Consider the following 25,845-nt stretch of genomic DNA (forward strand, 5'->3'; position numbering starts at 1 on the left):
AGTCCTTTTTTTATATTAAATTAGAGCTTTTTCTGGGAAGTGTGCATTTGGGAACTTGTAGCTTTGGGGGCGCGGTGATAATTGGACAGGAATGGCGGAGGGCAGTGAGGGCTCCGTGAATGTCAGGTGACGCATGAGAAACCATGGGCAGACGTCCTCTCCCTGCTCCCCCGACGCCCGGACGCCTCGCCCAGCCTCACTCGGCTGGAAGATCCCCTTGCCCCAGGGCAATGGGTGCAGGTCTGGGCCTCAGTAGAGAGCGTCTGCTCTGGTCCACCATCCCCAGGCCCCGAGGCACAGCTGTGTCCTTCTCTGAGCTTCTGCCTCTATCCTTCGCCCCTGTCTCCTGGGAGGAGAGCGGTAAAGGAGTTGCTGGTGGGAGTGCATGGCGAGTAGTCAGGTGGGAAGCAGCCTTCCTGTGTCCTGAGGCGGGGAAGAAGGGGGAGGAAAATCCTTAAATACAGCTCCTTCTTAGTCATTGCATCTTGGGATTTCAAATAATTCATGCTTTCAGGCTTTGCATTTCTAGCACATTAATAATTTATTAAGGCTATCACTGAACTTGATCACTTCCAGGCACGTTTGTGGGGAAGAAGTTAAATGGAAGAAGTCTCAGCCCTCGTTCTTTCCAGGTTGACATGTCAGGGGGGAGAGAGGGGACTCGGGCACAGTGTCCTCCAGGGAACAGGACGAGCCTATAGAAACTGCGCCGTCTGTGCCACATCACATGAGCACGTAGCTACAACGTGGGTGAACCTTAAAACGTTATGCGAAGTGAAAGAGGCCAGATCGGAAGACAAGAGTTTTGTGCTTCTATGATTCTGTTTACATGAAATGCCCAGAAAGGGCAGATCTTTAGAGAGAGAAAGCAGGTTGGTGGCGGCCTGGGCTGGGGGTTGGGGGGGATGAGGGTTGATGCACACAGACATGCCAGGACTGTTTGGAGTAATGAAAATGATCTAAAATTAGGTTGCAGTGATAATAAATTTGCTAAAACCATTCTACTACACATTTGTAATGGATACTACACTATCACAACTACACTATCACGGTGTGTAAGTTATAACACAGTACATCCGCCAAAGCTATAACGGAGGGAGAAGGGAAGGAGAGAGGAGGAAGAAGGGCTCCCGCTCTGAGCTGTGTGACCCTAGGCTGGTCTGCACCTTCTGAATGTCACACCTCCTGCTCTCATCCGTAAATGGGGACCGTGACACACATCCTGTAGGGTTCTTGTCAGGTTAGCTCAGAGAATGGTAGTACTTTTCTAAGATAAATTATCCTCTTTCCCCACCCAGTTTTCTCTTCACCTTCCGCAAACATAGATTCTCATAAAAACCGACCCGCAATGTGGTAGGAACGGACGGCAGCGCTGGTAGTGGGGGTTCTAATACTTCATATCGAGCCCTCCATGTGTTTCTGTGGAAAATAACATTATGTTTCAGTGGAATCTTAGCACATTTATTTTGTGCTATCCAACTAAAAACATGAAAAATGAGACTTAGAAACTTTTTATTATTAGGGTTATTAATTCTAATTATTTGTAGTATACCTCTACTTCTAGAAGCCCATAATACCCGCCCGAAGTCAGCCCTCTGGGTGACTTGTTAAAGGTTTGCCGAGGATCTGAACACCGTCTTCAGCCTCCTGGTGAGCGGGAGGCTGTGTGTCTCAGTCGTGACAAGTCTCCTGAAACGCCTTACACAGTGTTTTTCTGAAAGAACTTTCCCGGTAACTTGTATTGTCACCAAATAGACAGCAAAGAAGGGCAGCAGGGGCCCAGGGAGGCCTCGATGGGTCCCTGGAGTCCTGCTTGGAAACGAGTCTCGGAAACGCCATTTCTTTAGTTCACTCGGACAGCCAGACACTCGGCGACTGGTTTGGGATCAGAGCGTTTTGTGTCGATTAGAGATCGACCTCTCCGGGCAGCAAAGCAGCGGGCCTCGCTCTGCCCACGCCCACGTGCACCGCGCACCTTCTTTCCCGCCCCGACCCTCCTGAGGACGCGGAAGCCAGGAAGTCAGCCGCGGGCTGAAATGAGTTACTTAGGAAGCTCTCCTGTGACAAGGTAGCCCTGACACCAAGAATGATCCTGCCGGGGAGGTGGAATCGGATCCCAGGAAGCTGGTGGACTTCAAAAAGTCGCCTGCGCTGTGGCAGAGCCTGAACTCTGTTCACTGGGCACTTGTGCTACCGGCTAGAACACCGCTCTGCCAGACAGTGCGACGCGCGCGCGTGTGTGTGTGTGTGTGTGTGTGTGTGTGTCCCTCCTCCCTCTCTCTTTGTCCCTCTCTTCCTCCAGCCCTCCCTCTTACCTCTCCCCCTCCCCCCTCCTCCTCCATCTTCATCTCTCCTCCCCCTCCTCTCCTCTTCCTCTCCTCCTTCTCTTTTCCTCCTCTTCCTTCTTCCTCTCTCATCTTCCCACCCCTACTCTTTCGGTCAAATTCTCATACAAAACACGTTCCTGTAGCACACAGAGCTAATCAGTGTTTCTAAGACTAAAGTTTATCTCGCACCGATTCCTAAATTAGGCCTCAGAGTCGACCTCCCTGGAGGAGGGTTAGGAAGGCGGCTCGGTGGCTCTGGGTGCTGGGGAGGCACAGGCCCTGCTGGCAGCCCCATCTGCACCGGCCCAGAGAGCCCAAGGCCTGGGAGGACTTCCATGGGGACAGGATGGTGTCAGCACCTATTCCACTTGCCAGACTTTTCCCCCCAAAGACTCTCATTCTGTGTTTCACAGTAGAAATATTATAATTGCAATTTTAACAGCACCAATGGATTTCTGTTGAAGAAAATACTTTCTGAGAACACTATTACACCGATTTAAGACCATAGTCAGTTTTCTCTATTGCAAAGCTAAACCATTTCCAATTTTTCCCACTTACACTTTTATTTTACTAAAATTATTTTTATTGGAGTAATTGCTTTCTCTACATAAACTTTATAACTGCTTTTTTACATCACAAACATTGCAATATGAATTTTCTTACAGAACTGTTATATCCACTAAGTCAAATTTTCCTGGTGATTTAATATTTTACCATGTACATTTTTTAAACCATTATTGATTTCTTTTTTTGTTAGTTATTTCTATTGGTAGTATTCACCATAAAGTTACTTTAAATTTTTATGGTTTTTTATTTTTTGCCTTGTGATTATTCTGCTGTCTGTGGTTGATCTGTGGTTAAATCTTCCACACGCTTTGCGAGCACTGTGTGCACTGCACACTAGATGTCCATACTTCTGAATACGCTAAAAAAAAAAAAAAAAAAAAGGTGAAAAAAGCCAGCAGGCAGCATGGGTGGTTAATTTGACTTTTGCCCGTTTTCTTTTCGGAAGGTGACATTTTCTGACCATTTTCCCCAATTCTTATTTGCATCCCCGACTCACCTCCAGAGTGCCCGCAGCTTATCCTCTGTGGAATTCTTGTTGCAGTGGTCGCTTCGGCATCTCGTGACCATTCTGTGAGGCTCAGCGCACTGTTCAGAGTCCCCGCCTTCCCCACCCCACCCCCCGCTGCTCTGCGCCCTGTTCTCCCCAGACTGACTGTGACGCCGTTTCATTAGCTTTGGGACAGTCCCTTCCAGGCACCCGCTTAAGCATTTAGCTGCGCCCCTTAGAATGAAACGTTCCCGTGCTTGTCCTGTACAGCAGTGGCTTATTTGCCCACGATGAGCAGGTAGAATAATAGCAGTAGCTGGTTCTCATCGAGGGCTTCTCCCGTGCCGGGCAGCCGGCATCAAGTAGCTCTTCCCATGACGACCTCACCCAACACTCACGACCGCCGCTCACTGGCGCTGCGTCACTGTAAGTGCTCCGGCTGCGTTGATGAGAAAGCTGGTGCTCAGGAGGAAACGTGATTTCCCACAGGTCCCTGGGCCAGGGCTGGGGTTCGTGCAGGTCCGTGCCCTGAACCACAGCACGGCACTGCCCACCATCTAGTTACCTTGGGGAGCCAGGCCCTGAGGGGCAGGTGGCACTTCCCGTGGCCCGTACGTCATAGTCTGTCTCCATCGTGCAGCCCTCAACTCTCCTGTCCCATCTGCTGCCTCTCCCATCACATCACGGTGGCTGGAGAGCCTGGTTCTCAAATCCTGGCCCCTGTGGGCAGAGAAGGAAGAAGTACAGTGGGGCCTTGACTTACGAGTGTCCCGACTAACGAGTTTTTCAAGATAATGAGCCGTCTCTCGGCCGATTTTTTGCTTTGAGTTGCGAGCTAAACTTCGGGTTACAAGTCAGCTTCAGATACCCCACCGCTAGCTGGTGCAGCGAACGTTACAGTGAACGCCACATCAGCCCAGCATCACGTGTCTCACTATTGATTTGACTTGCGAGTAATTTGAGTTACGAGCTCCGTCATGGAACGAATTAAACTCGTAAGTCAAGGCCCCACTGTACAGGGAAGCTACAGTGACCTGGCGCGCCTCTTGGTGCTGCCTGGCGATACAGGGGCCTCTCCAGTGATGTCGGACTCGTCCCCCATCAGGTTCCCCAAGGTGCTTGTGAAGGAGCCAGGGAAAGTGGGCAGCGGGCGTCCCCTGTGTCCGAAATACCTTCTGGAAGAGACAAAGGCTTTTGAAGAAGCTGGCATTCGAGGAATAAAAACAGTAGATCCCTGTTTGTGGGAAATCGCTAGCTTTTTTTTTTTTTTAATATATTTTATTGATTTTTTTACAGAGAGGAAGGGAGAGGGATAGAGAGCTAGAAACATCGATGAGGGAGAAACATCGATCAGCTGCCTCCTGCACACCCCCTACTGGAGATGTGCCCGCAACCAACGTACATGCCCTTGACCGGAATCGAACCTGGGACCCTTGAGTCCACAGGCCGACGCTCCATCCACTGAGCCAAACTGGTCAGGGCGAAGTTGCTAGCTTTGTGCAGTGTGCACAGATGCCTGGGAAGGGGAGGCCGCCATCCTCCTGCACAAACACAGGGTGGTGCCTCCGAAAGTCAGAATGCCTCACTGTCCCTTTAAAAACAAATCCCAGCCGGGAGAGCTGGAACCAGATGTCACCGTCCAAATTACGGTGTTCGGTGTTCGGGGAAATACCACGAGGTTCTGAAGGTTTACTTCTGAGGGAGGGAAGGAGCTGGAGACTTTGTGTTTCCACGGGGTTTGGAAGGATGGGCATTTTCATCCGGAAAGTTCACTGGGGCCTGTCTGACTTCTTCCAATAAAACGCCAGTGTGTGGGAGTGTCCATGGTGTGGCAACCAAAGCCAGTTCCTGATTTGAACGTATCTACTCGTCTGTGAGGGTGGGATGGGGCCTGTGCTGGTCGGAGTGGAGACTGACACTGACGGAGGCGGCACCCACAGCTCCACCGTCCCATGATGCCCTGGCAGGGTCCCCTTAGCGGCCCTCCAGGCGGCTCTGTGGGAGGCACGCGGTGCGCGGCTCCTTCTCACAGGAACAGAAATTTAGATGACGGGGCCCTTTAACTTGATGAGATCACACTTTCGAGCTCAGGCTGCTCTGAGCTTGGGAATCGAAGTTCCTAAATCCACATAGTGTTTTAGTGGCTCCCGTACTTCCCATCCTGAATCCACTGGGTGCCTCTCCTCACACAGTTGAAGGTGTGACTTGCCTATGTGTACATATGCACAATTCTGTAGGAAAGATTGGAATTTTTAGAATTGGTGAACTCCTCCCTAAAAGCAATGGTCTTACTTCATTTCAGGTAAGGGGAGTCTCGCTCTCTCTAAATCTCTCTCTCTCTCTCTAAACCTTTATCTCTCAGCACCAGTGTCACATTCTTTCACGAGTTTGTGTTCAATCAGCAAAATGATGGCATAGAACAGTGTTGACATGCTTTGCTTAAAAAGAAAGGAAACGCACTGCAATTATAATCAGTTCTGTACCCCGGGCCATGGAAGGGGAAGGATGATGCAGCAACAAGGGTGAGGAAAAGGTCAGCCTCGAGGGAGCATGGGAAGCGAAAGACCAAATGGCATGAAAAGGGTGGAAAAATTGGGACCATGTGGTTCAAGAATATGCCACAGGTGGTCCGGAGCATGTGACTGGAGATCAAAGGCCACCCTCCCCCTGGGGCAGGGAGACAGCTGCCGATGCGGAGACCCTCCCAGCTACCGAGAGGGCTTCCTGTCTGCAGGCGTGACATCCCAGCAGCCCTGGCCAGCATCCTGGACAAGCCCTCAGCTTACAGACTGGCAGGCGAGGCTCAGAGGGAGACAGGTACACATCCACCTGTGCTTGCACAGAGCTCCTCGGTGACAGCCCCCGGACTTGGCCCTAGGGCCCCTACTCCACATGAGGTCCTGTGCCTCTCCTTGGACTTGTTTGCTTCTGAAACCTAAACCCTAAATCCTTGTTACTCAAAGCAAGGTCCGAGGTCCGAGGTCCAGGAAAGAGCCACATCAACACACCTGGGAGCCTAGGAGACGGGCAGGACCGCAGGCCCCGCCCGCCAGCTGAGCCAGGAGCTGCCTTTTAAACAAGACAGCGGTGGTTCCTGAAAGCTGAGAAGCCCGGCCTTGATTCCTTCCCACCTCTCAGTGGTGACGGTGACCGTGACCATGACCCGACCTGCGACTTCCTCTCCCGCAGTCAGCGTCTGCTTCCCCTCCTCCTAAGCTCTCAGGTCATATTTTAACCGCAGACCCATTCAGTGGAACAACCTCCCTGCAGTGCTTGTAAGTGGTATCTTATTCTTTTTTAAAAAAATACATTTTTATTGAACTCAGAAAGGAAGGGAGAGGGAGGGAGAGAGAGATAAAAACATCAGTGATGAGAGAGAATCATTGATTGGCTTCTCCCTGTACACCCCACACCAGGGGCTGAGCCTGCAACCTGGGCATGTGCCCTGACCAGGAATCAAACCGTGACTTCCTGGTTCACAGATCAATGCTTAACCACTGAGCCACGCTGACTTATTATTATTATTACTTATTATTATTGCTTATTAATAATAACTATGTCAATAAATCCATTTTCTTTGGATAGTGCTTTACCGATTTCAAAGTCCATATGTTTTTATTAGAAGTAAACTGGCTATGGGAAGGGGCTCTCCCACTTGCTGTGTGACCTTGGGGAAAGTTTTACCTTCTCTGGGCCCTGATTTCACTGTATGTACAGTCACTCGCTGAAGGCAAAGGTCCATCCCAGCGTTACCATTCTGATTCCAGAAAGAAATCCTTCTTCCTCCTTTGCTTGGCAATGGAAGTCCAGGAATCTGAATACTTCAGAAGGCTCGTTAGCCTGTTCAGCTACTTAAACGGAAGGAAAGGCATATTCCGTTAATAACTTTAGAATGCAGAGCTACGTGCACACCCATGTAAATTCAACAGGTATCCTGTATGTGCTGCAAAATAAGTGAGATTTAAATGACTCACGGGAATATTGCTGTCATTACTTAACTGGTAAGCTTGGGAGGTAAAGCAAGAGGGTGAAACAATAGCTCTTTTGAGTGAAGGAGTAGTCAGTCCACCAGGAAGGTTTTAGAGGGAAGTCAAAGATACAGCACTTCACCCAGGAATAGGCGGGGTGTGTGGGGCTGAGATCTAGAGAGGGCGCTGGGTGGGAGGAGGGGGGAGGCGAGAATGGCTTTTCAGGAGAGAAAGCCCCGGAGAAGGTTCATCAGCAGAATGGGCCGCTCTTGGGGCCTGGAAGTGGGAAGAGTTTTCTTCTTATGAGGGTAGTGTAGTGGGAAAGGCAGCTCAGGAACCAAAGGAAACAAAGGAGTCCGTGAGGAGGAAGGAGAGGGACCTGGGAGGAGGCAGGGGAGGCTGAGCAGGTGCGGGGAGGGAGCCTGGGAGGGGAGCCCGCCACGCTGAGCAGCAGACAGGAGCCAGAGGAGTCAGATGGTCAGAGAAGCAGCAGGTGGTGGGCCACTGAGGCTCTCTCGGGAAGAGCTTTTTTGTTTTATTTAACAGACCAGGGAGCAGTACCCCCTGCGAAAACGGCGCTGTGTTGAGATGTCGCTTTGGGGGCTGTGATATTTATGAATTTATGCCACAATCATTACCCTCTGACGCTTCGTTATAATGGAACCGACTTGTGGTTTGCTTTCCGAGTGAGTTTCTTCTTCCTTTTAGGGTTGAATGCTATAGAGGGGGACTGGTGGCCAGTTTTGGGGGCTGTACCTCCCTTCCCTTCTGTGCCCTGGAACACGGTCTGAGTTGTGGGAGACAGAGCAATGGTACTTTGTGAAAAGATCTGAGGCTCAGAACTGTTGCCTGAGGACACGAGTCGTGGGTATCTGCTGTGTCCCCAGAGTGGACATGGGCAGCGGCCCAGCTGTGGCCAGTCCAGAGGCTGGAAGGCACAAGTGAGAGAGGGCGGGGGAGTAGGGCTGCCCGTGGGGAGCTTGGCGGGGTCCTCAGTGAGGCTCTTCTTGCCACCATGGAGAGTGAGGAAAAAACTCTTCACGTTTGTCCTGGACCCAAATGTACCTTCTGAGGCTCCTGGAGGAAAAGGTGTGGCTTACACAGGTGATGGAGGTGAGGACCGCTTGTTTGGAAACTGTAGATTAACACCTTTCAGAAAACAGAACTCCCAGTGGGTGAATGCCAACAAAATTTGGAGAGTGCACTTGAAAAATCTATTTTCCTTTAAGGGTGGAGACTTGCTCCTTACATTTAATGGAAATCAATAGGATGGAACCTCCAGGGGCCCTCACTAAAAAAGTCACACCCGGGGATGTGCTGATCAGTACATCCACTAGAAACACAATGCAAGCTCTGCATGTAATTGTAAATTTTCCAGCAGCGACAATTTAAAAAATGGAAAGGAACAGGTGAAATTAATATTATATTTTAATCTAGTATATCCAAAATGTTATCATTTCAATGGGTATTCAGTATAAAAAAATACTTAAAAAATCTCTTACCTTCTTTATGTTGGTCCTGTCTTGTCCCTGAGTATTTCACTCTCAGGCACGTTAATCCCCAGCAGCCACCTTCCGGTGCCCAGGAGACACACAGGCTGGTGGCTGCTGTGCTGGGCAGCACAGACTTGGAGGACAAGAAGTTGCACCTAAATAGTTCCTGAAATCTCAGAGTTATTGAGACTGTTTATCTTGTTTTGGACTATTTGAAAGAAAAGCTGGGGCGAATGGTTTTTAACTTCATCTTTTTTTGTTTGTTTGTTTTGAAGGAGAAGTTCATAACATGCATTCACCCCCTCGCTCACTGAGCGTGTATTTACCGGGTGCTCACTGAGCACAAGGCACCGTGGTAATGGGGAATTATGCTCTTACCAAGTTCTTCTTTGGGTTTCTGTCCGTGTAATTGTGAGGTTATAAACAGTGGAGTCATCTGAAATACCTGAACAGACTCTTTGTGCTGTTAATTATCAGGGTCACACTCCATGCCATTTCATGAGGCCACCGGTCCTTAGGCTTGAGCGGGCAGAGAGCCACCTGAAGGAGCTGTTAACGGGGCTGCGGGCCCACCCCCAGAGTCGGAGCCAGTAGGTCAGGGTGGGGCCCGTCACTGAATTTCTGACAGTTCCTAGGAGTTGTTAATGACACGGGGCTGGAGGCCACCCTTTGAGAAGCACAGTTTCCCCTTGAAGATCCTTCACCGTTTATGTATTCCACACGTCTGGAGGCAGAGTTGAGCATCTCTGGAGGGTTGAACAACCACAAGTTTTCATGCATCTCAGGGGTTAGTTGGGGAATGGGTGGATCGCCTTCCTGTGGTCTGTTTCCCAAGTGGGAAATGCCTTGAGAACAGTACCTGGATGAGTGACCTAGTGTGGGCTCATCTAGGAGAGCGTCCCATGTTTTCACCTTGGGGACCAGCACCACAGATCATGGCCGAGCAAACTCCCCTGAACACAGACCCACTGAGTGTGAAGGACCGAGGCGCTGCCATTGAGCACCTGCCACAGGTTTCCAGGCCTCATACTTGAACTGGGGGAGAGGGGAGAGGGTTGGGTATCCCATGGTTACCAAAGCCCTTGGGTGCCGTGCACCTGCAAAGAATGTGTAAGACACTCCTTCCGCCTCCTGTCAGGGACAGCTGATCCCTAAAGCCAGGTGTAGCCGTTGTCATTCCCAGTGTGGAACTGTCGTGTGCATGTGCTCAGACAATGTGAACCGCTGTGTGTGCTCAGACAATGTGAACCGCTGTGAACCACTGTGTGAGCTCAGACAGTGTGAACCGCCGTGTGAGCTCAGACAGTGTGAACCGCCGTGTGTGCTCAGACAGTGTGAACCGCCGTGTGTGCTCAGACAGTGTGAACCGCCGTGTGAGCTCAGACAGTGTGAACCGCCGTGTGAGCTCAGACAGTGTGAACCGCCGTGCGTGCTCAGACAGTGCGAACCGCCGTGTGACCTCAGACAGTGCGGAACCGCCGTGTGTGCTCAGACAATGTGAACCGCCGTGTGAGCTCAGACAATGTGAACCGCCGTGTGAGCTCAGACAGTGTGAACCGCCGTGTGAGCTCAGACAGTGTGAACCGCCGTGTGTGCTCAGACAGTGTGAACCGCCGTGTGAGCTCAGACAGTGTGAACCGCCGTGTGAGCTCAGACAGTGTGAACCGCCGTGTGTGCTCAGACAGTGTGAACCGCCGTGTGAGCTCAGACAGTGTGAACCGCCGTGTGAGCTCAGACAGTGTGAACCGCCGTGTGAGCTCAAACAACGTGGAACTGCCGTGTGTGCTCAATGTGAACCGCCGTGTGTGCTCAGACAATGTGAACCTCCGTGCGTGCTCAGACAATGTGGAACCGCCGTGTGAGCTCAGACAGTGTGAACCGCCGTGTGTGCTCAGACAGTGTGAACCGCCGTGTGTGCTCAGACAGTGTGAACCGCCATGTGTGCTCAGACAATGTGGAACTGCCGTGTGTGTTCAGACAATGTGGAACCACCGCGTGTGCTCAGACAGTGTGAACCGCCGTGTGTGATCAGTCAGTGTGAACCGCCGTTGTGTGTGTTTTGTCAAGGGCTGCTACAAAGCCATGATCCTCACAGGGGCACCCAGGGGACACATGTGATCTTACAAGGTGTAAATCGTATGCACGCGCTCAGGTACAAGGATGCACCTGGGAGGGTGAGGGTCGGGCTGTCCTGGCGCCAGTGAGGCCAGGACCTCTGACTGGGCCCTGGTAACACTCCTGCGTCAAACCATCGACGGGAATTTTGGAAGCACCTGAGAAGAGGCCCACTCAGCCTGCTGGTGAGCCCTGACGCTGTTTGCTTTTTGTTTGTGTAAGCCACCCCCCACCCCCACCCCCCGGTTCAGGTCTACGGTACTGAGCTTGGAATGTCGGCAGAGCATTGTCTAAAAAGATGGCACACATTCTCTCCGAGCCAGAGCCCTTTTATCTAATTATTATTACAAATTCCACCTGCGAGGGTGCAGGTCTCCTTAACAGCATGGAATTCAGGCTTTTCAAGCCAGCAACTAAAACATGGGTGCCGGGGCAGGGCGGCCCTTTTGCTCCCCGTGATGCTGCTCCCCACGGTGCAGAGGAAGAATTCCTGAGAGTAGCACGAGAATGCCCGTCCTGCCATCTTCCTTCCTCAGTCTCCCCTTGGGCAGGGCTGAGTTCAGGGCCTGGTCACTTCCACGCTATGTAAACCCCGTGGAGTTAGAGTCAGGGCACAGAACCCCGGAAGGTCCAGGAAAGGGGTTGGATGGGGGCGGGCCCAGCACAAGCCCAGGAAGAATTAGGAAGAAAATTGGTTCATTGGAAAGAAAGCTCACCCCTTCCTGAACCCAAGAAGATACCATCTTCACAAAGCTTGTGTGTGCTCTTTAGCAGCCTTGGCGGCAGGCGTACAGGTGAGAAATGGGCCACAGAGAAGCTCTGCCTCTGGGCCCTGGCCCCCCTCGGCCTGGCAGGTGCAGGTGCCTGGCCGAGGCTCCGGAAGCTGGACTGCTTCCCAGAGAGATGGAGCCGAGCCACCTGGTCCGGGAGGAGACCGAGGCACCTGGCGCAGGCCTGTGCTTCTGCTCCCGTCAGCCTGGCCGCTGCTGCTCACATCCTCCTCTGCACGCGTCCCCCGAGGGCTTCTCTCACGACTCCGTGGAAGAACCCCATTTCCACCCGCAACATGCGCTGCCCCCAGAGGTGCAGTGGGGGGATGGTCTTTCCTCCTACTGTTTCCTGTCATTTCTTCAGGACGGACTGGTGACAGACGCGGGGACGTGGCCCGGCGTCCTGCTCCCTGGTGCCCTGACGACTCCACATCCACTTGAGATCCTTGATGCCCCTTCCGCCGCCGCCACTCCCGTTTTAGAAAAAAAGAGACATTTTCTTCCAGATGCAGATGACCAGGTTTTGCTGTCATATATGGCAACCCTGTGAATACAACAAAAAGGTCAAGTTCTTGGAAGAGAGCGGAGAGGACAGCGTGGCGAACGGGTTCCCTGGGTCGTTGCGGCTGCTGTTGACCCGAGGCCGACTGCTGAGCCCTCCTGGAGGCGGAGACTTCTGGTTGGTGCCTACAGGAGATGCTCATGCTTCTCTCTACAGGTGCACAGTGCTGCATGCATTTGTGTGGCCGTTTTGTATCTTGTGATGACATATCCCGAGACATTTAATGACAAATATCCCTGGCTGGCTGTTCAGTTAGAAAACAATCATTGTCTGGAATCAATCTACTTGAAACGCGCACCCTCTGAAGTACCAGGGAAGATTCAGAAGAAACCTGGCTGGAGGCCAGCACGGAGGGCTTTTCCTTAAGCACAACGGACATTTATTCTCTCTCAGCTGTGGAGGCTGCAAGTGCAAGATCAAGGTGTCAGGCAGGTCCGGCTTCCCTGAGGCCTGTCTCCCTGGCTTGCAGATGGCCAGGATGGACAAGAGGCTTTTTTTTTTTTTAACATAGGAACATCGATGAGGATAGGTGACTGCAGTGCAGAGTGTGTAGTCTCTGCATTATTGACAGTCTGGGCCAGAGGATTCTCGGGGGGCGGGGCGGGGGAGACATCCTGTGTTTACAGGGTGTTCAGTAGCAAACCCCTCCCCAACACTCCCTAGATGTCACTAGCACCCCATCCCTGAGCTGTGACAATAAAATTATCCCCTGACAGTGTCCCCGGGGCAGAATCTCTGGTCGAGACCCCGTGCTACCGAGTGAACTGAGTTTGTGAGAGGGCGCCTGGGCCTAGGAGAGAATCGAGAGAGATTCGTCACTGGGAGTTGTCTGGAGAAGACAAGTCTTCCACCGGGATTTCAAAAGACGTGAGGATAGGGCTCAGAATTGCCTAAGGGGGTGGCATTTGGGGGCAGGGTGGGGAGACCACGAATAGGAGAAGAGAGGTGTTTCAGAAACTGGTGGCTGAAAGGGAAATTCAGGCGCCCACGTTAGCTTTCTTTGGCTGGCAGGGGGGTGGACGAGAGTGAGGAGTAATGATTCGTGAACTGGCCCGTGCAGGACAGGTAATAGCTGCTCAGTCCAGAGTTCAACAGGCCCGAAGGCAGACCCAGGAGAGGGGAGCATGGCTAAGCCTTCCCTGGCTCACACCCTGTGCCCCGCAGTGTGTCATGTGTCCCAGACGTTAATGTCAACCTCTTGGCAATTGTAGGAGAAACGGGGGCACAGAAAGAACAAATCACTTACAACAGAAAATGTGAGTAAATGGCAGAGCCATCGTCACCACCATAGCAATCCATCTGGTTGCCAAGACCGTGTTCTTACCCCTGCGCTGGGACAGGGGCCCGAGAAGGCCGTGCGGGGTGATGGAACTCTGGCCACGGGCCCCCGAGTAGGTCTGAAATCCAGGTGGTCGGGAAAGGCTGAAAGCAATAAAATGCTACTCTAGTTTGCAAAAATGTCGGGAATGTGTAGGAATAGTCAAATAGCTTCCCAGATTTCAGAGGAAGCTGGAGGTGAAGAGCCCAAGCAGACAGGTCAGTGCTGCCAGCCCCAAGATCGGAGCAGGGAGGGCGAGGCTGACCCTGAGGCCGGCTCTGGCAGGAGGTGACCTTGAGGCCTGGGCAGGCCTGGGCCTGGGGGCGGCCTCGGAAGGAGAGGTCGCCGTCTCCTGAGGAACAGACTAGGAGAGAAAGGAAGGCTACACCAGGTTTTTGACTTCCTAAACCAGCTCTACCCAACAGAAATAGATCATAAGCTACAAATGCAAGCCACACATGTCATTTTAAACGTTCTAGAAGCCACATTTTGTAGTAAAAGGGAACAAATGAAACCATTGTGGTGATATGTTTTATTGTGTTACCCAGTTTTTCACCGTGTTACCGTTTGAACATGTCATCAATAGTTAGAGTTTGGAGATATTTTACATTCTCCTTTTCATACTGCATCTTTAAAATCTTGTGTGTGTTTTATACCAGCAACACATCCCAACGGAGACTGGACACATTTTCAGTGTCAGAGAGCGACCAGTGGCCGGGCCACCGTACTGGACGGCGGAGCTCTAAGCTCCCCGCTGCCGTTCCGGAGAATGGCTGGGGATTGCTCTGAGCTGGTGGCTCCCACGCCACCTGCCTCCCGCCCGCTGCCCGGTGTGCAGGAACGCGGCTTGCGGTTCCTTTCCTGCCTGGGCCCACGCGGTCACCAGAGGGAACTGCCTCGGAGCCCCCGATGGGCCATTCAGTGACCATCGTGGCCCGTCCAGAGCCCAGCGTCCAGTCGTTCCCAACTCCGGAGGAAAGCAAAACCAATAGCTTCGGTCTGAAATGGAATTCAAGTGTGTGGGGAGGAGGAATTTCTAATATGGGGAAGGCAACAGCCCATCGACAGAGAAAGATTGGACTCAGGCTAAAGCAATGAAAGACAAAGAATTGCGTTTTGGATTTTATTTCTTCTGTCTGAGCAATTCATTTCAGATCCTTATGGTTCCATTTTTCCACTTGGCTGCGCAGGGTGGTTCTGGGGAGTCGTTACTAAAGTAAAAATTGTTGCTGTGGCGCTTTGCAAACATCACCCAGTGAACTTGGGGAGTGTGAAGCCGTATGACAGTGTGAAATCCAGGTGGGATGGAGATTTCTCCTCTGATGGAGGCTCCTTCTCGATCCCTGGCCGAGCCCGAGGGAGGAGCTGGCTCAGGAGAAAACATCTGGCCATGGGGAGGGCTGCAGTCACCAGTCACCAGGGCTGGGCTCCCCTCCGACTCTGAGAGAAATGGAAGTGAGCACTTCAGATTCTCATCACGCTTCAGCGTTATTACAGCTCCAAACGCACAAACCGTGGATGACAGCCTCCCGCTGAGCGCTCCGAGATAGACGCCATGAACAACTGCTCTTCCCTGAGGATGAATGGTGGTTGGTTTTCTTCCATCAATCCTATATAATAAAAGGGTAATATGCAAACTGACCCTAACAGCAGAACGACTGGTCACTATGACACACACTGACCACCAGGGGGCAGACGCTCAATGCAGGAGGTGCCCCCTGGTGGTCAGTGCGCTCCCACAGGGGGAGCTCTGCTCAGCCACAAGCCAGGCTGACGGCTGCCAGTACAGCAGTGGTGGTGGGAGCCTCTCCCGCCTCCTCAGCAGTGCTAAGGATGTCCGACTGCAGCTTAGGCCTGCTCCCCACTGGCAAATGGACATCCCCCGAGGGCTTCCAGGCTGCCAGAGGGATGTCTGACTGCCAGCTTGGGCCTGGTCCCCCAGGGAGTGGGCCTAAGCCAGCAGGTGGACATCCTCTGAGGGGTCCCAGACTGCAAGAGGGCATAGGCCGGGCTGAGGGACCCCCCCGCCCCGAGTGCACAAATTTTTTGCACCGGACCTCTAGTATTTTAAGAACTGCTTGCACATTGTGGCAGTTATGGGCACAGAGAGTCTGATGACGATCCCAGAAGCACACGGCACAGGAGACTCACCAGACACAGTGGCTGTCAGAGGCAATGCCATCTTTGTGGCAAGCGATTCCACCCAGCACCTGGCTGCCTGGTAGCCTCTTGAACCAGGTGTGCCAAGACCGCATTTGGCTACCTTCTGATGCTCTCTTTTTTTCTTAATACATTTTTTTTTTTCAGAGAGGGAGAGAGAGATAGAAACATCAATGAGAGAGAATCATTGATCAGCTGCACGCCCCTTACTGGGGATGGAGCCTGCAACCCGGGCATGTGCCCTGACTAGGAATCGAACCGCAACCTCCTGGTTCACAGATAGATGCTCAGCCACTGAGCCACACCATTGGGCTGATGCTCTCTTCTCCCAGGCAGCCCAGCTTCCCTGCATGCACCCTGGGGACCCCACTCCGGAATTAGCCACTCGCTTCTTCCTGTTCGTACGATTGGCCATTGCAGCCGTTCTGGGCCTGCACCGGTGGGAGGAATCTGCCACCGCTGTCTCCGATGGAGAGGGGGACCCTCACTGCAGTCGTAGAGCGCACCTTCGTAGAGGAGAAGTGCTCTTCCTATTTCATGGACACTCCATTTCTCCGTTAAAGTGATAGTCCACTCATTGATTTCACTGTTCTGTGTTCCTCATTTCCAGCTCCAGGTTGTCTTGGATGTTATTCTGTAGTGCACCGGTTATACATGTTTTGCACAGAAAAATGTCTGGGAGAAAAGATGTTGAAGACCTAGAATTTGTAGAAGAAGCATTAGGAGCTGTCTTTCCAGTTGTATCGCATTTTAGAGATGAATGTGGGAACCAAAATAACAAGACGATGGGAGGAATCCAGTACAGATGCAAAAAAGATGGGGGTGGGGTTAGACAGGGTCTCCAGCCAGCAGGGCAGACCCACTGGCACTGTCCAGGGCCGAGGCTGGTGAGGACCCCTGGTCAGGCAGAGAGGCTGTGGTCCAGACCCTCCAAGAAGGGCGTGGGTGACAGGTCGGGAGATTGCTCACTACCCACACCCTCTCCCCTTCGTGAAAGAGCCTTCGAGGGCTATGAAGGCCGAACATCTAGGTCAGCCAGGCTGTGGGGCTGCAGTGCAGTGCTGGGACTGTTCTAGAAGCCTGAAGAGTGAACCATGCGGTACTGTGGGGGCTAGGGGCTCAGGCATCTGTCATCCTGCATGGGGCCACCCGGGACCCATTAGTCAGGTCAGCTCCAAGGGCGTGCTTCACGCTGAGAATACCGAAGGGTAGGGGGCTCCCAGGTGAAACTGGGCTGGAAACAAAGGATCCCTCTGTCACATTTCTTCTAAAAAATTGATGAAAGAATTGAGACACTCCTACCCTGCTGACCAGATACCTCAGAGAAACAAGCGTCACATTCTTTACAAATAAAACTGTTCTGTGGTGGTCTCAGCTGACATGTACTGGGAGTGGGGCGGGGGCTTCATTGGATAATCAGAGACAAATGCATAAAGATTCAGATTGTCATTCACTGTTCATGCCAACCAAGCTTGGGACCAAGTAAATCACTATTTGTCAGAAGGGAAGGAAAAATCAGAGCTACCTATGTCTGAATGGCTGGAGGGAGAACAGTAGGCATTTAGGAACTGTCTTTTATATTACGCATACCTATTTTTTACAATATGTACAAATTGGTGGCCATTGCCTGCTAACCTCTAGAAGTGGAAACTCAATTTGCTTCTTATCCAGTCCAGTCCCACAGACATTTAGTGAGTAGTTGGCCGTCGCTGTGAGCATGGGAAAGAATACAAAGGAAAATGAAATTGCCTTGTTTTTGTCTCAGTCTAGACGGTGCTGTTATTGATCACAAGGTGCTTCTAGTAAATAATTCAACTGAATTTTGTTCCTTGCTTACACTTTTATTTCACGGCACCTGCAGGCCTTTATTAAAGTCCCGATGGGCAGTGAGGGCAGACAGTTACTCCTGCAATCTGGGTCAGGGTTAGGGAAAGCTCATTCTTGGCCTTTTTTTGACCTGGCACCAGGCCCCTCACAGAGCTGGGCCTTTGCAGGCCGCTGTGGGTTCCCCGAGGCGGGTGGGGCCCTCGGTGAGACCTGGGGACCTGTCCATGAGCTCTTGTCCGTAAAGGAACACATCCTCATGCTGCATCCGAAGTTGGGGTGTTTGAATCATTTCATTTTAGTCCCTGCGAGTGGAACGTGTTGCATTAGGGCCGTGGTCGGCAAACTGCGGCTCGCGAGCCACATACGGCTCTTTGGCCCCTTGAGTGTGGCTCTTCCTAAGCCTTAGGAGTACCCTAATTAAGTTAATAACAATGTACCTACCTATATAGTTTAAGTTTAAAAAATTTGGCTCTCAAAAGAAATTTCAGTCGTTGTACTGTTGATGTTTGGCTCTGTTGACTAATGAGTTCGCCGACCACTGCCTTAGGATGCTGATCTAGGGGGGGCTGGATCCAGGTCAGCAAGCACTCACTAAGTGCTTACCCACAGTGCCTTCACTCCACCTGCAAAGTACAAGACACGTGCTCACAGACAACGCAGGCAAGTCATTCCGTTAACTCCTACTCAGTCACATGCCTTTGAAGAGCACAGAGCAAAGTGGAGTCTACAAGTTGGGGAACACAAGCCCTGTACAGAGTCCTCCACCCCAAAGCAGTCGGGAACCTCCTCAGTCATCCCTCCAGCCCCCATTACATAGATCTGAGGAACCCAGAGAGTTACGTCACGTGGCGGTGGCAGAGCGTGGACGATGTAACAGGGTCTCCTACGCCCAGGAAAATGTTCTTTTCCCTGGCTCTCTCCTGGCACGATATCTGGACAAGACTTCGCAGATGGAAGAACGCGGTACCCAGCAGCACGAAGGCACTTCTCCTGGAGATGACTGTGACGCTGAGATCACCTGGGTTGTGATCTGAGTGTGTGACGTGGCCTCGTCCAGCCCTGTGTGGCTGCCGGAGGCCCAAGAGGAGAATGAAACGTCCAAGAGTGACCAGTGGCCCGAGATGAGTCACAGAGCCTCCTTCTTAAAGAGTTTCAGGGATGAAAAGGAGCCTGAAAAACATGTTGCTCACAGCCAGTCTTCAGGAGAGGTAGAGAGGACATGTTTTTAAAACCGTTGATGAAACCTATGAATTTATAATTAGCTTTTGAAGCAGCAGAGGTATTTCCATTGACGTCTAACTTTATGAACTGTAGGGAGCCAAAACTACCCCAATCCCTTTTGCAAATGTATGTCCTTTTCCAAATTCTCTTAAAAGTAATCTTTTTGTTGTTATTGTTCATTACAAAATAATATAGGTTGTAGACATCTTGAAAAGCATAAGAATTCTTTATTTTTAATGAATTTATTTAATCTTACCAATCAGAGATATTCATGGTTAATATTTTGATGTATCCTTCCAGTATTTTTTCTCTGCATAATATATTTTCACAAAAATATGGACTCACATTGCACATTATTTTGAAAACAGATTTTAATATATTATGAACCATTCCACTCCACCGTTAATAGGTGTATGACCATATATCATAACTTGTTTCACTACTTCCTTCTTGTTGACATCTATATATATAAAAGCCTAAACGACGTTTACAACCGAACAGCCGGAACAACCGGTCACTATCATGCACACTGGCCACCAGGGGACAGACGCTCAATGCAGGAACTGCCCCCTGGAGATCAGTGTGCTCCCACAGCCAACCTCCCCCGGCAGGCTCCGATCCGCATGGTGGCGAAGGAAGGAGGAGGCAGGGAGGTGGAAAACCACTTGGTGGTGGCAGTGTCGGCGTCCGTTCCTTCTGCGCCTGGCCCAGCGACTGTTGCCTCCTCTCCCAACCCCGCCAGGGCCTTCAGGTCCCGGGCTGGGATGGGGAGCCAGGGGTGGGTGGCAGAGAACATGGCCCCTTTCCCAGGGGGGCCGAGGGCTGGCTCCTTCCTCAGGGCCAGTGGCCAACCTCCTGTGGTCCCTCCCCCGGCCTGCATGCCCTGTCCCTCCCCCAAGCCAGCAGGCCCCAGTGGCAATGAGGAAAGGAGGAGGCGGGGAGGCTGGGAACTGCATGGTGGTGGGGCACCGAGGGCGGCATTGGCATCTGGCGTCCGTTCCTTCCACACCCAGACCTGCAACCGTCGCCTCCTCTCCCAACCCTGCCAGGGCCTTTGGGCCCTGATCAGCCCTGATCGCCAGCCAGACCTAGGGATCCCATCCGTGCATGAATTTCATGCATCGGGCCTCTGGTTTACTGTAAGTTGTTCTCCATTCTATATAATAAAAAGCCAGAAGCCATAAGCATCATGACCGGAATGACCGCTCGACCAGTCACCATGAGGTGCATTGACTACCTCTGGTCCCTCCCCCGCAGCCCACAGGCTCCGATCGCAGCAAGGGGCTCAGCGCCCACAGCCATGGCAGTGGCTGCTCGGCCCTCACAGCCCGGGCTTCGTCCAGAAGGACGGAAGGACGTCCGGTCTAATTAGCATATTATGCTTTTACTTTATACACACACACACTTTTGGAACTTGCATATAGATAGGTAGGTAGATAGATATTGATTGGTTGATTCTAGTCACTGAAGATTCTTATTCATTTTAACCAATCTGGGTTGACTAAAGAGATAAGAGTATGAGACCATAATGGATGAGCATGGTTTTCCTTTAAAATAGAGTGTAGCCCTGACTGGTTTGGCTCAGTGGATGGAGCATCGGCCTGCAGACCCAAGGGACTAAGGTTCGGTTCCGGTCAAGGGCATGTGCCTTGGTTGCGGGCACATACCCAGTGGGCTGTGTGCAGGAGGCAGCTGATCGATGTTTCTCTCTCATCGATGTTTCTAACTCTCTATCCCTCTTCCTTCCTCTCTGTAAAAAATCAATAAATTACATTTAATAAATAAATAAAAATAAAATAGATGTATTTATAGATACTATGTACTAGTTCTGTACTGGCAGCCTTAAGTTTCTTTTCCTTGTTAAAGGTACAATCACATCTCATTACTGTACAGAATGAGATGTAAGCCAGTTCTTGCACTCAGGTCTTTGCTGATGCCCTCGTATGAGTGCCACTCAGATTTCAATGAAAGACTCTCGGGTTTTCCTGGCCATAATAATGAAACACGGCCCTGCCCTGGCATGATTTCTAGGGCCCAGTTCTCATCTGCTTGTCTTACAGTGTTGCAAACGCTGACTGCCCAAATTGATCTCTGTCATCATATAATACGTGGTGGATTCTGATAACGCAGAAGCTGTGCCGTGGAGTAGAAAAACAAATATTTCTAGCTTTGGCCTCCGTGGAAGAATCGATTTTCATTCACACAGCACAGCAGTTTTGTGTGTGTGCTCAGGGGACTCTAACAAAATTGGAGGCAAATGAAAACTTTGCAAGGACAAAGCCACCTTTATTTCTGTTACACTGGAGGGAAAGGCTTGGGCACCCAGGTGGAAAATATAATCTGGCAAAAAATAAGAGGGTCATCAATTTTCATTTAGCTATCAGCATATTTTGGATTAACTCAGTTGGTTAAAATTAAAAAGGTCAAAAGTACTAAGCACTTTCTTTTTCTTGTCTTTAGTTGCATTGCTTAGTGGATATATGTCGCAGACACCCCCTAACCCCCAAAGAGAGCTGTGGTAGCTGTGAACATCCTAGCATCTGTCCAGCCCAGAGGCCAGGTTGGGTTCTGGCCTTCAGCTCACTTTATATCAAAGGTTTAATCTTTCGAAAATGTGCTTTGGAACGACAAGATCACTAGTTTGTCTCAAGGTGCGCTAACGAACACTCCCTCCTCCAAGTCGTTGCCGCCCAGAACTAGGCGCTTAGTGGTCCTTCTAGAGCAGTGGTTCTCAACCTTGGCTACACATTAGAGTCACCTGGGAATCTTCTTAAAATCCTGATTTCTGGGCCTCATCCTCCGGAAATTCTGTTTCTTTGTTACTAATGTTGTGGCCCCACCCCATAACAAAGAAACAGAATTTCCAGAGGATGAGGCCCAGAAATCAGGATTTTAAAAAAAAGATTCCCAGGTGATTCTAATGTGCAGCCAAGGTTGAGAACCACTGCAATAGTGGATGCGTTTGTCATCCCTGCTTCTTAAAACATCTCCTTAACAAATCGGTGTTTAAACTTCTTCTCATTAAATGAACACAAATACAGTATTATTGGTTGGGTTCTGGTTCTTTTTAAACCTGTATCTGCTTTCTAGTTTTTCTACCCATGTTTGCAAGAGCTAAACAGACACAGTAGATCTCACAGCCGACATAAGGCTGGGGAGGCACCAGGTCATAATTAATTCAGGCCCCAGTGGCACCCAGTTGGCACCGGGAGAGATCTGACCTTCACGTTGATGGGTTCAAAGCCAGTTATTTCATCCTGGAGCTCAGGGAAGCACCAGCTCCTTGGCTGAGATCCTTCCACTTCCAGTGTGGATGCTGTGGGAGCTCAGGGCCTCCTGGAGGTCTGCTGCATTTAGCACCGTCCCTTAGGGCAGCCACTGGGGTGCCAGGCCGGTGGGCACATGCCAGGAGGGTGTCCTGCTGGGGATGGCGCCCCAGCAGTTTAATCGTCCTGAGTAGAAGGGTTGTCCTCACGGAGGTAAAGCCGGGAGTCTGCTCCTCACGCCTCCACTTCCGTGCCCACCAGACTGCCGTCTCCCCCTCGGGTTCAACTCTCCTTCCTCTCCTTCTCCAGTCGCTTGTGGAACTAATTTTCCATGAATAGTAATCACTCAGAAGGTTCCCCTTGCCAGTGGTATTTTCCAAACACCAAAGCCTTGGTCTAAAGAGCTAGGGGCAGGTTTCGGGGCTCTGAGAGAGGGGAGGGAGATAGGAACATCAATGATTTCAGAGAGGAAGAGAGAGAGGAAGGGAGAGGGGAGGGAGATAGAAACATCAATGATGAGAGCGAATCAGTGATCAGCTGCCTCCTGCACGCCCCACACTGGGGGTCACGCTGCAACTCGGGCATGTGCCCTGACCGAGAATCGAATCTCCTCCTGGTTCCTAGGTCCACACTCAACCACTGAGCCGTGCCAACCGGGCTCTGAGAGCCTCTTAAAGAAGATTGGGGTGAAGGGGGGGCCTGGAATCATCCCATGTGGGTGGTGGATTCTGTTGGTGAGTGAGGGTGGCCCTGCAGATACCTCTGGCTGTTCTGGGTCACCGGGGTGGGGTCTCCACGGAAAACGCTTGGGCGGCTGGGAGTGGCGTGTGAAGCGGCTTCCTGTGAGCGGGACTCGGGCGTGTGTTTGGGTACATAGCCAGGAGGAGTGGGAGGGTAAGAGGCGTGGGTGATGTGGGGGGCGGGGAGCACCCACAGGCCTCAGAGCCATGTTCTCAGACTCGCACGCGCACGAACCCCAGGGGTCTTGGCAAATGTAGAGTCTGCGGCGCTGCTTCAGGGGCATCCTGGCGCTGGTGCGTGGGTGCCGCCCGGACCACGCGGGGAGCGACAGGCCCTGCAGCGTGGTCCTCAGCGTCGGCTGCGGGGTCCCATCTCTGGGGAGCCTTTCCCACCCCTGGGGCCAGACTGTCCTCCACCGATGAAGTCAGGCTGAGTGTGCGTGGGGCTGAGTGGATGATGGGACTCCTTCCCGCCTCTGGAAATTTACCAGGTGTATGCTGCAGGGCCGCTGTCCGCGTGTCCTTCGAGTGTGTGTGGACTAAAGTGAGCAGCTGCCTTTCTGGTATCAACACTGTTTTGAGGAACAGGAAGGTTCCCGTGGTTTCCTGCAGCCCCAGGCCCGCTCTGCCTGTGTTCTCCCCATCAGAGCCCTGGCCGGAGCCGCACGGATATTCTCGCTGTTCGCCGTCACTGTGGCCTGTGGCCTGTTCCCGCAGAGCCAGCTGCCCCCGTTCTCCCGGGCAGCCTGCTAGGGCTGTGAGGTCTGCGCGGGGATGAGACTGGGTGTTTTCTCTCCCCGCAGAGCAGGGCTCTCCTCCCTGCAATGTCGGGGCCACCCCGGAGTCTCTGATGTAATGGGCTGGGGAGGGTCCGTGCATTCGGGGAATTTGAAAAGCTCCCTGGGATTCAGGGACCAGAACCAGGCTGTAAGATAACATGGCACTTAAAAATTAGATGTATTTCTATTTTCTTCAACATTTAAAAAAGGATTCTAAAAAATAAGGTCAGACAATAAACAAAGCATAGACATTATTTTAAAAATATACACGTAATGATTGCATATATATACATATACATATTTATTTATTCCCCACAGCCAATACCTGGTGTTTTTGAGGAGGCCAGTGGGCAAAATGAAGAGCTATTTGAGCTCAATTTGCAGTACACCGGAGAAAGTGTTCCTGACGTACTATCATTAGGGGCAAAAATAGAATATTGGGGACTGGCTATGGTTATGAGAAATATTAATCATGCTGTCAACTCTGATTGCCTTGTGCTGGTTAAAGAAAGGACATTCTAACCTGGCTGGGAATTGTATGCGCCCCCCACCCCCACCCCATGCAGTCCATTCTCATTCAATAACTGCCTATTATCATGGAAAGATTAACAACCTAGTTGCCCAAACAATGGCGTCCCACCCCAGCCTGCATTGCCTACTCCCCCACGTAATCTTTGTCCTACTCTGTCTAAGCAGCTGGCTTACGGGGGCTGCAGAGCAAATTTTTGTGGCTGACCTGCTGCTCTCCCATGCTGCCCGCAGTATTGGAATAAACGCTCATATATGATCCAACCCTGTCTCTGCTGAATCGGCTCAAGTAATGACAGGCAGCCCGGACCCCTTGGTTGGCCAGCTTCACTATCACCCACAGTATAATGAGGGCAATGCTAGCTGCTGTAACAGGTGAAACCAAACCTTTGGATATTGTAACAACACAGCTCAGTGAAGAGTTCCCGAGGCCCGTGGTCGGCAAACTGTGGCTCGTGAGCTATATGCGGCTCTTTGGCCCCTTGAGTGTGGCTCTTCCACAAAATACCACGTGGGGGCACGCACATACAGTGTGATTGAAACTTCGTGGCCCATGCGCAGAAGTCGGTATTTTGTGGAAGAGCCGGTATTTTGTGGAAGAGCCACGCTCAAGGGGCCAAAGAGCCGCATGTGGCTCGAGAGCCGCAGTTTGCCTACCACTGCCCTAGGCAACAATGTAACAACGTAGCCCCGTGAAGAGTTCTCAGGGGTGGTCTTCCTGGGCGTGGTCCGTCCTTCAGGGCCCAGGTTTGTGGCTCCAATGTGTCCCGAGAGCGAGAGCGGGAACTGAGGAGAGAGGGGACAGTGAGCAGGACTCCGGGAAGGTTCCCACCCTCTGGGCAGTGCCCGCGTGCTGGCCCCCCGGTGGCCCGAGCTCAGTCACGTGGCCACTCCCACCGGCCTGGCCAGGAGCTGGAGGCTAGGGGACAGCCAGCCCTCCGGGCCTCAGGTGTCAGGAGACTCCCAGAAAGGCGCAGGGACCCGAGGCCGGGCGTGCAGACCCCAGGCCCCCGAGGTGCGAGGGCCTGCAGAGGAGGTGCTCTGTTAAGGGCGTGTGCTCTTTTTCTTCTTTTCTCCACAGATATCGCCAACGGCAGCAGTTCAGGGGGGTACCGCTCGCCTCCCAGAACCAAAGAAGTCGTCATCAATGGCCAGACCGTGAAACTGAAATACTGTTTCACCTGCAAGATTTTCCGGCCCCCTCGTGCCTCTCACTGTAGCCTTTGTGATAACTGCGTAGGTGAGTGGACGCGGACACCGCCTCCGTCCCCAGCTCTGCTTGTGCTCGGACGCCGTGGCTGATGGGGTGGCCGGCTGCCTTTGCTAAAGGGAGTGTGTGCGTCTCTGTAAGCCTGTGAACCGAACACTCAGTAATCGTTAATGTTCCACCGTCTTTGCCTCCCGCCGCTGATCCCGGTCACCAAGCCTTACCAAACCCTGTATTTTCCTCTTTCACACCCTGCAGCACCCCCTGTCCCGTGCAGTGCCCGGGGCCTTCTCCCTGAGCACGCATACCAGGGGGGTTCCTTGTTCCCTGGAGCCTCCAGGTCAGCAGGCACTTGACATAAGACCACCTCACCCCGAGGTCCCCCGGTTGCCCAGTGAGCGGCTGCGGGAGTTGCCGGCTGTGCCCTGTGTGGTGCCTCCAGGGGCAGCTGGTGTGGGGAGTTGGAGGCATGTGAAGTGAAGGAGAGAAAAAGGGACGGGAGCCAGGAGA

The 25,845-nt window shown here is 52.0% G+C and overlaps 1 protein-coding gene across 2 annotated transcripts in view; it reads left to right on the top strand.

The window, feature by feature from the left end:
- Window positions 1-25,845, top strand: part of ZDHHC14 (zDHHC palmitoyltransferase 14) — a gene marked incomplete at its 5' end in the record, with an annotated part of 177,790 nt that overhangs the window by 118,261 nt on the left and 33,684 nt on the right. For both annotated transcript variants that reach the window (XM_081095109.1, XM_081095110.1), the window contains one exon: window positions 25,210-25,368. In XM_081095109.1, coding sequence (XP_080951235.1) covers window positions 25,210-25,368 — 159 coding nt within the window. The remainder of the gene's footprint in view (window positions 1-25,209; window positions 25,369-25,845) is intronic.

This window comes from Myotis nattereri (genome assembly GCF_964212035.1).
Source record: "Myotis nattereri genome assembly, chromosome: 6".
Classification (NCBI taxonomy): domain Eukaryota; kingdom Metazoa; phylum Chordata; class Mammalia; order Chiroptera; family Vespertilionidae; genus Myotis; species Myotis nattereri.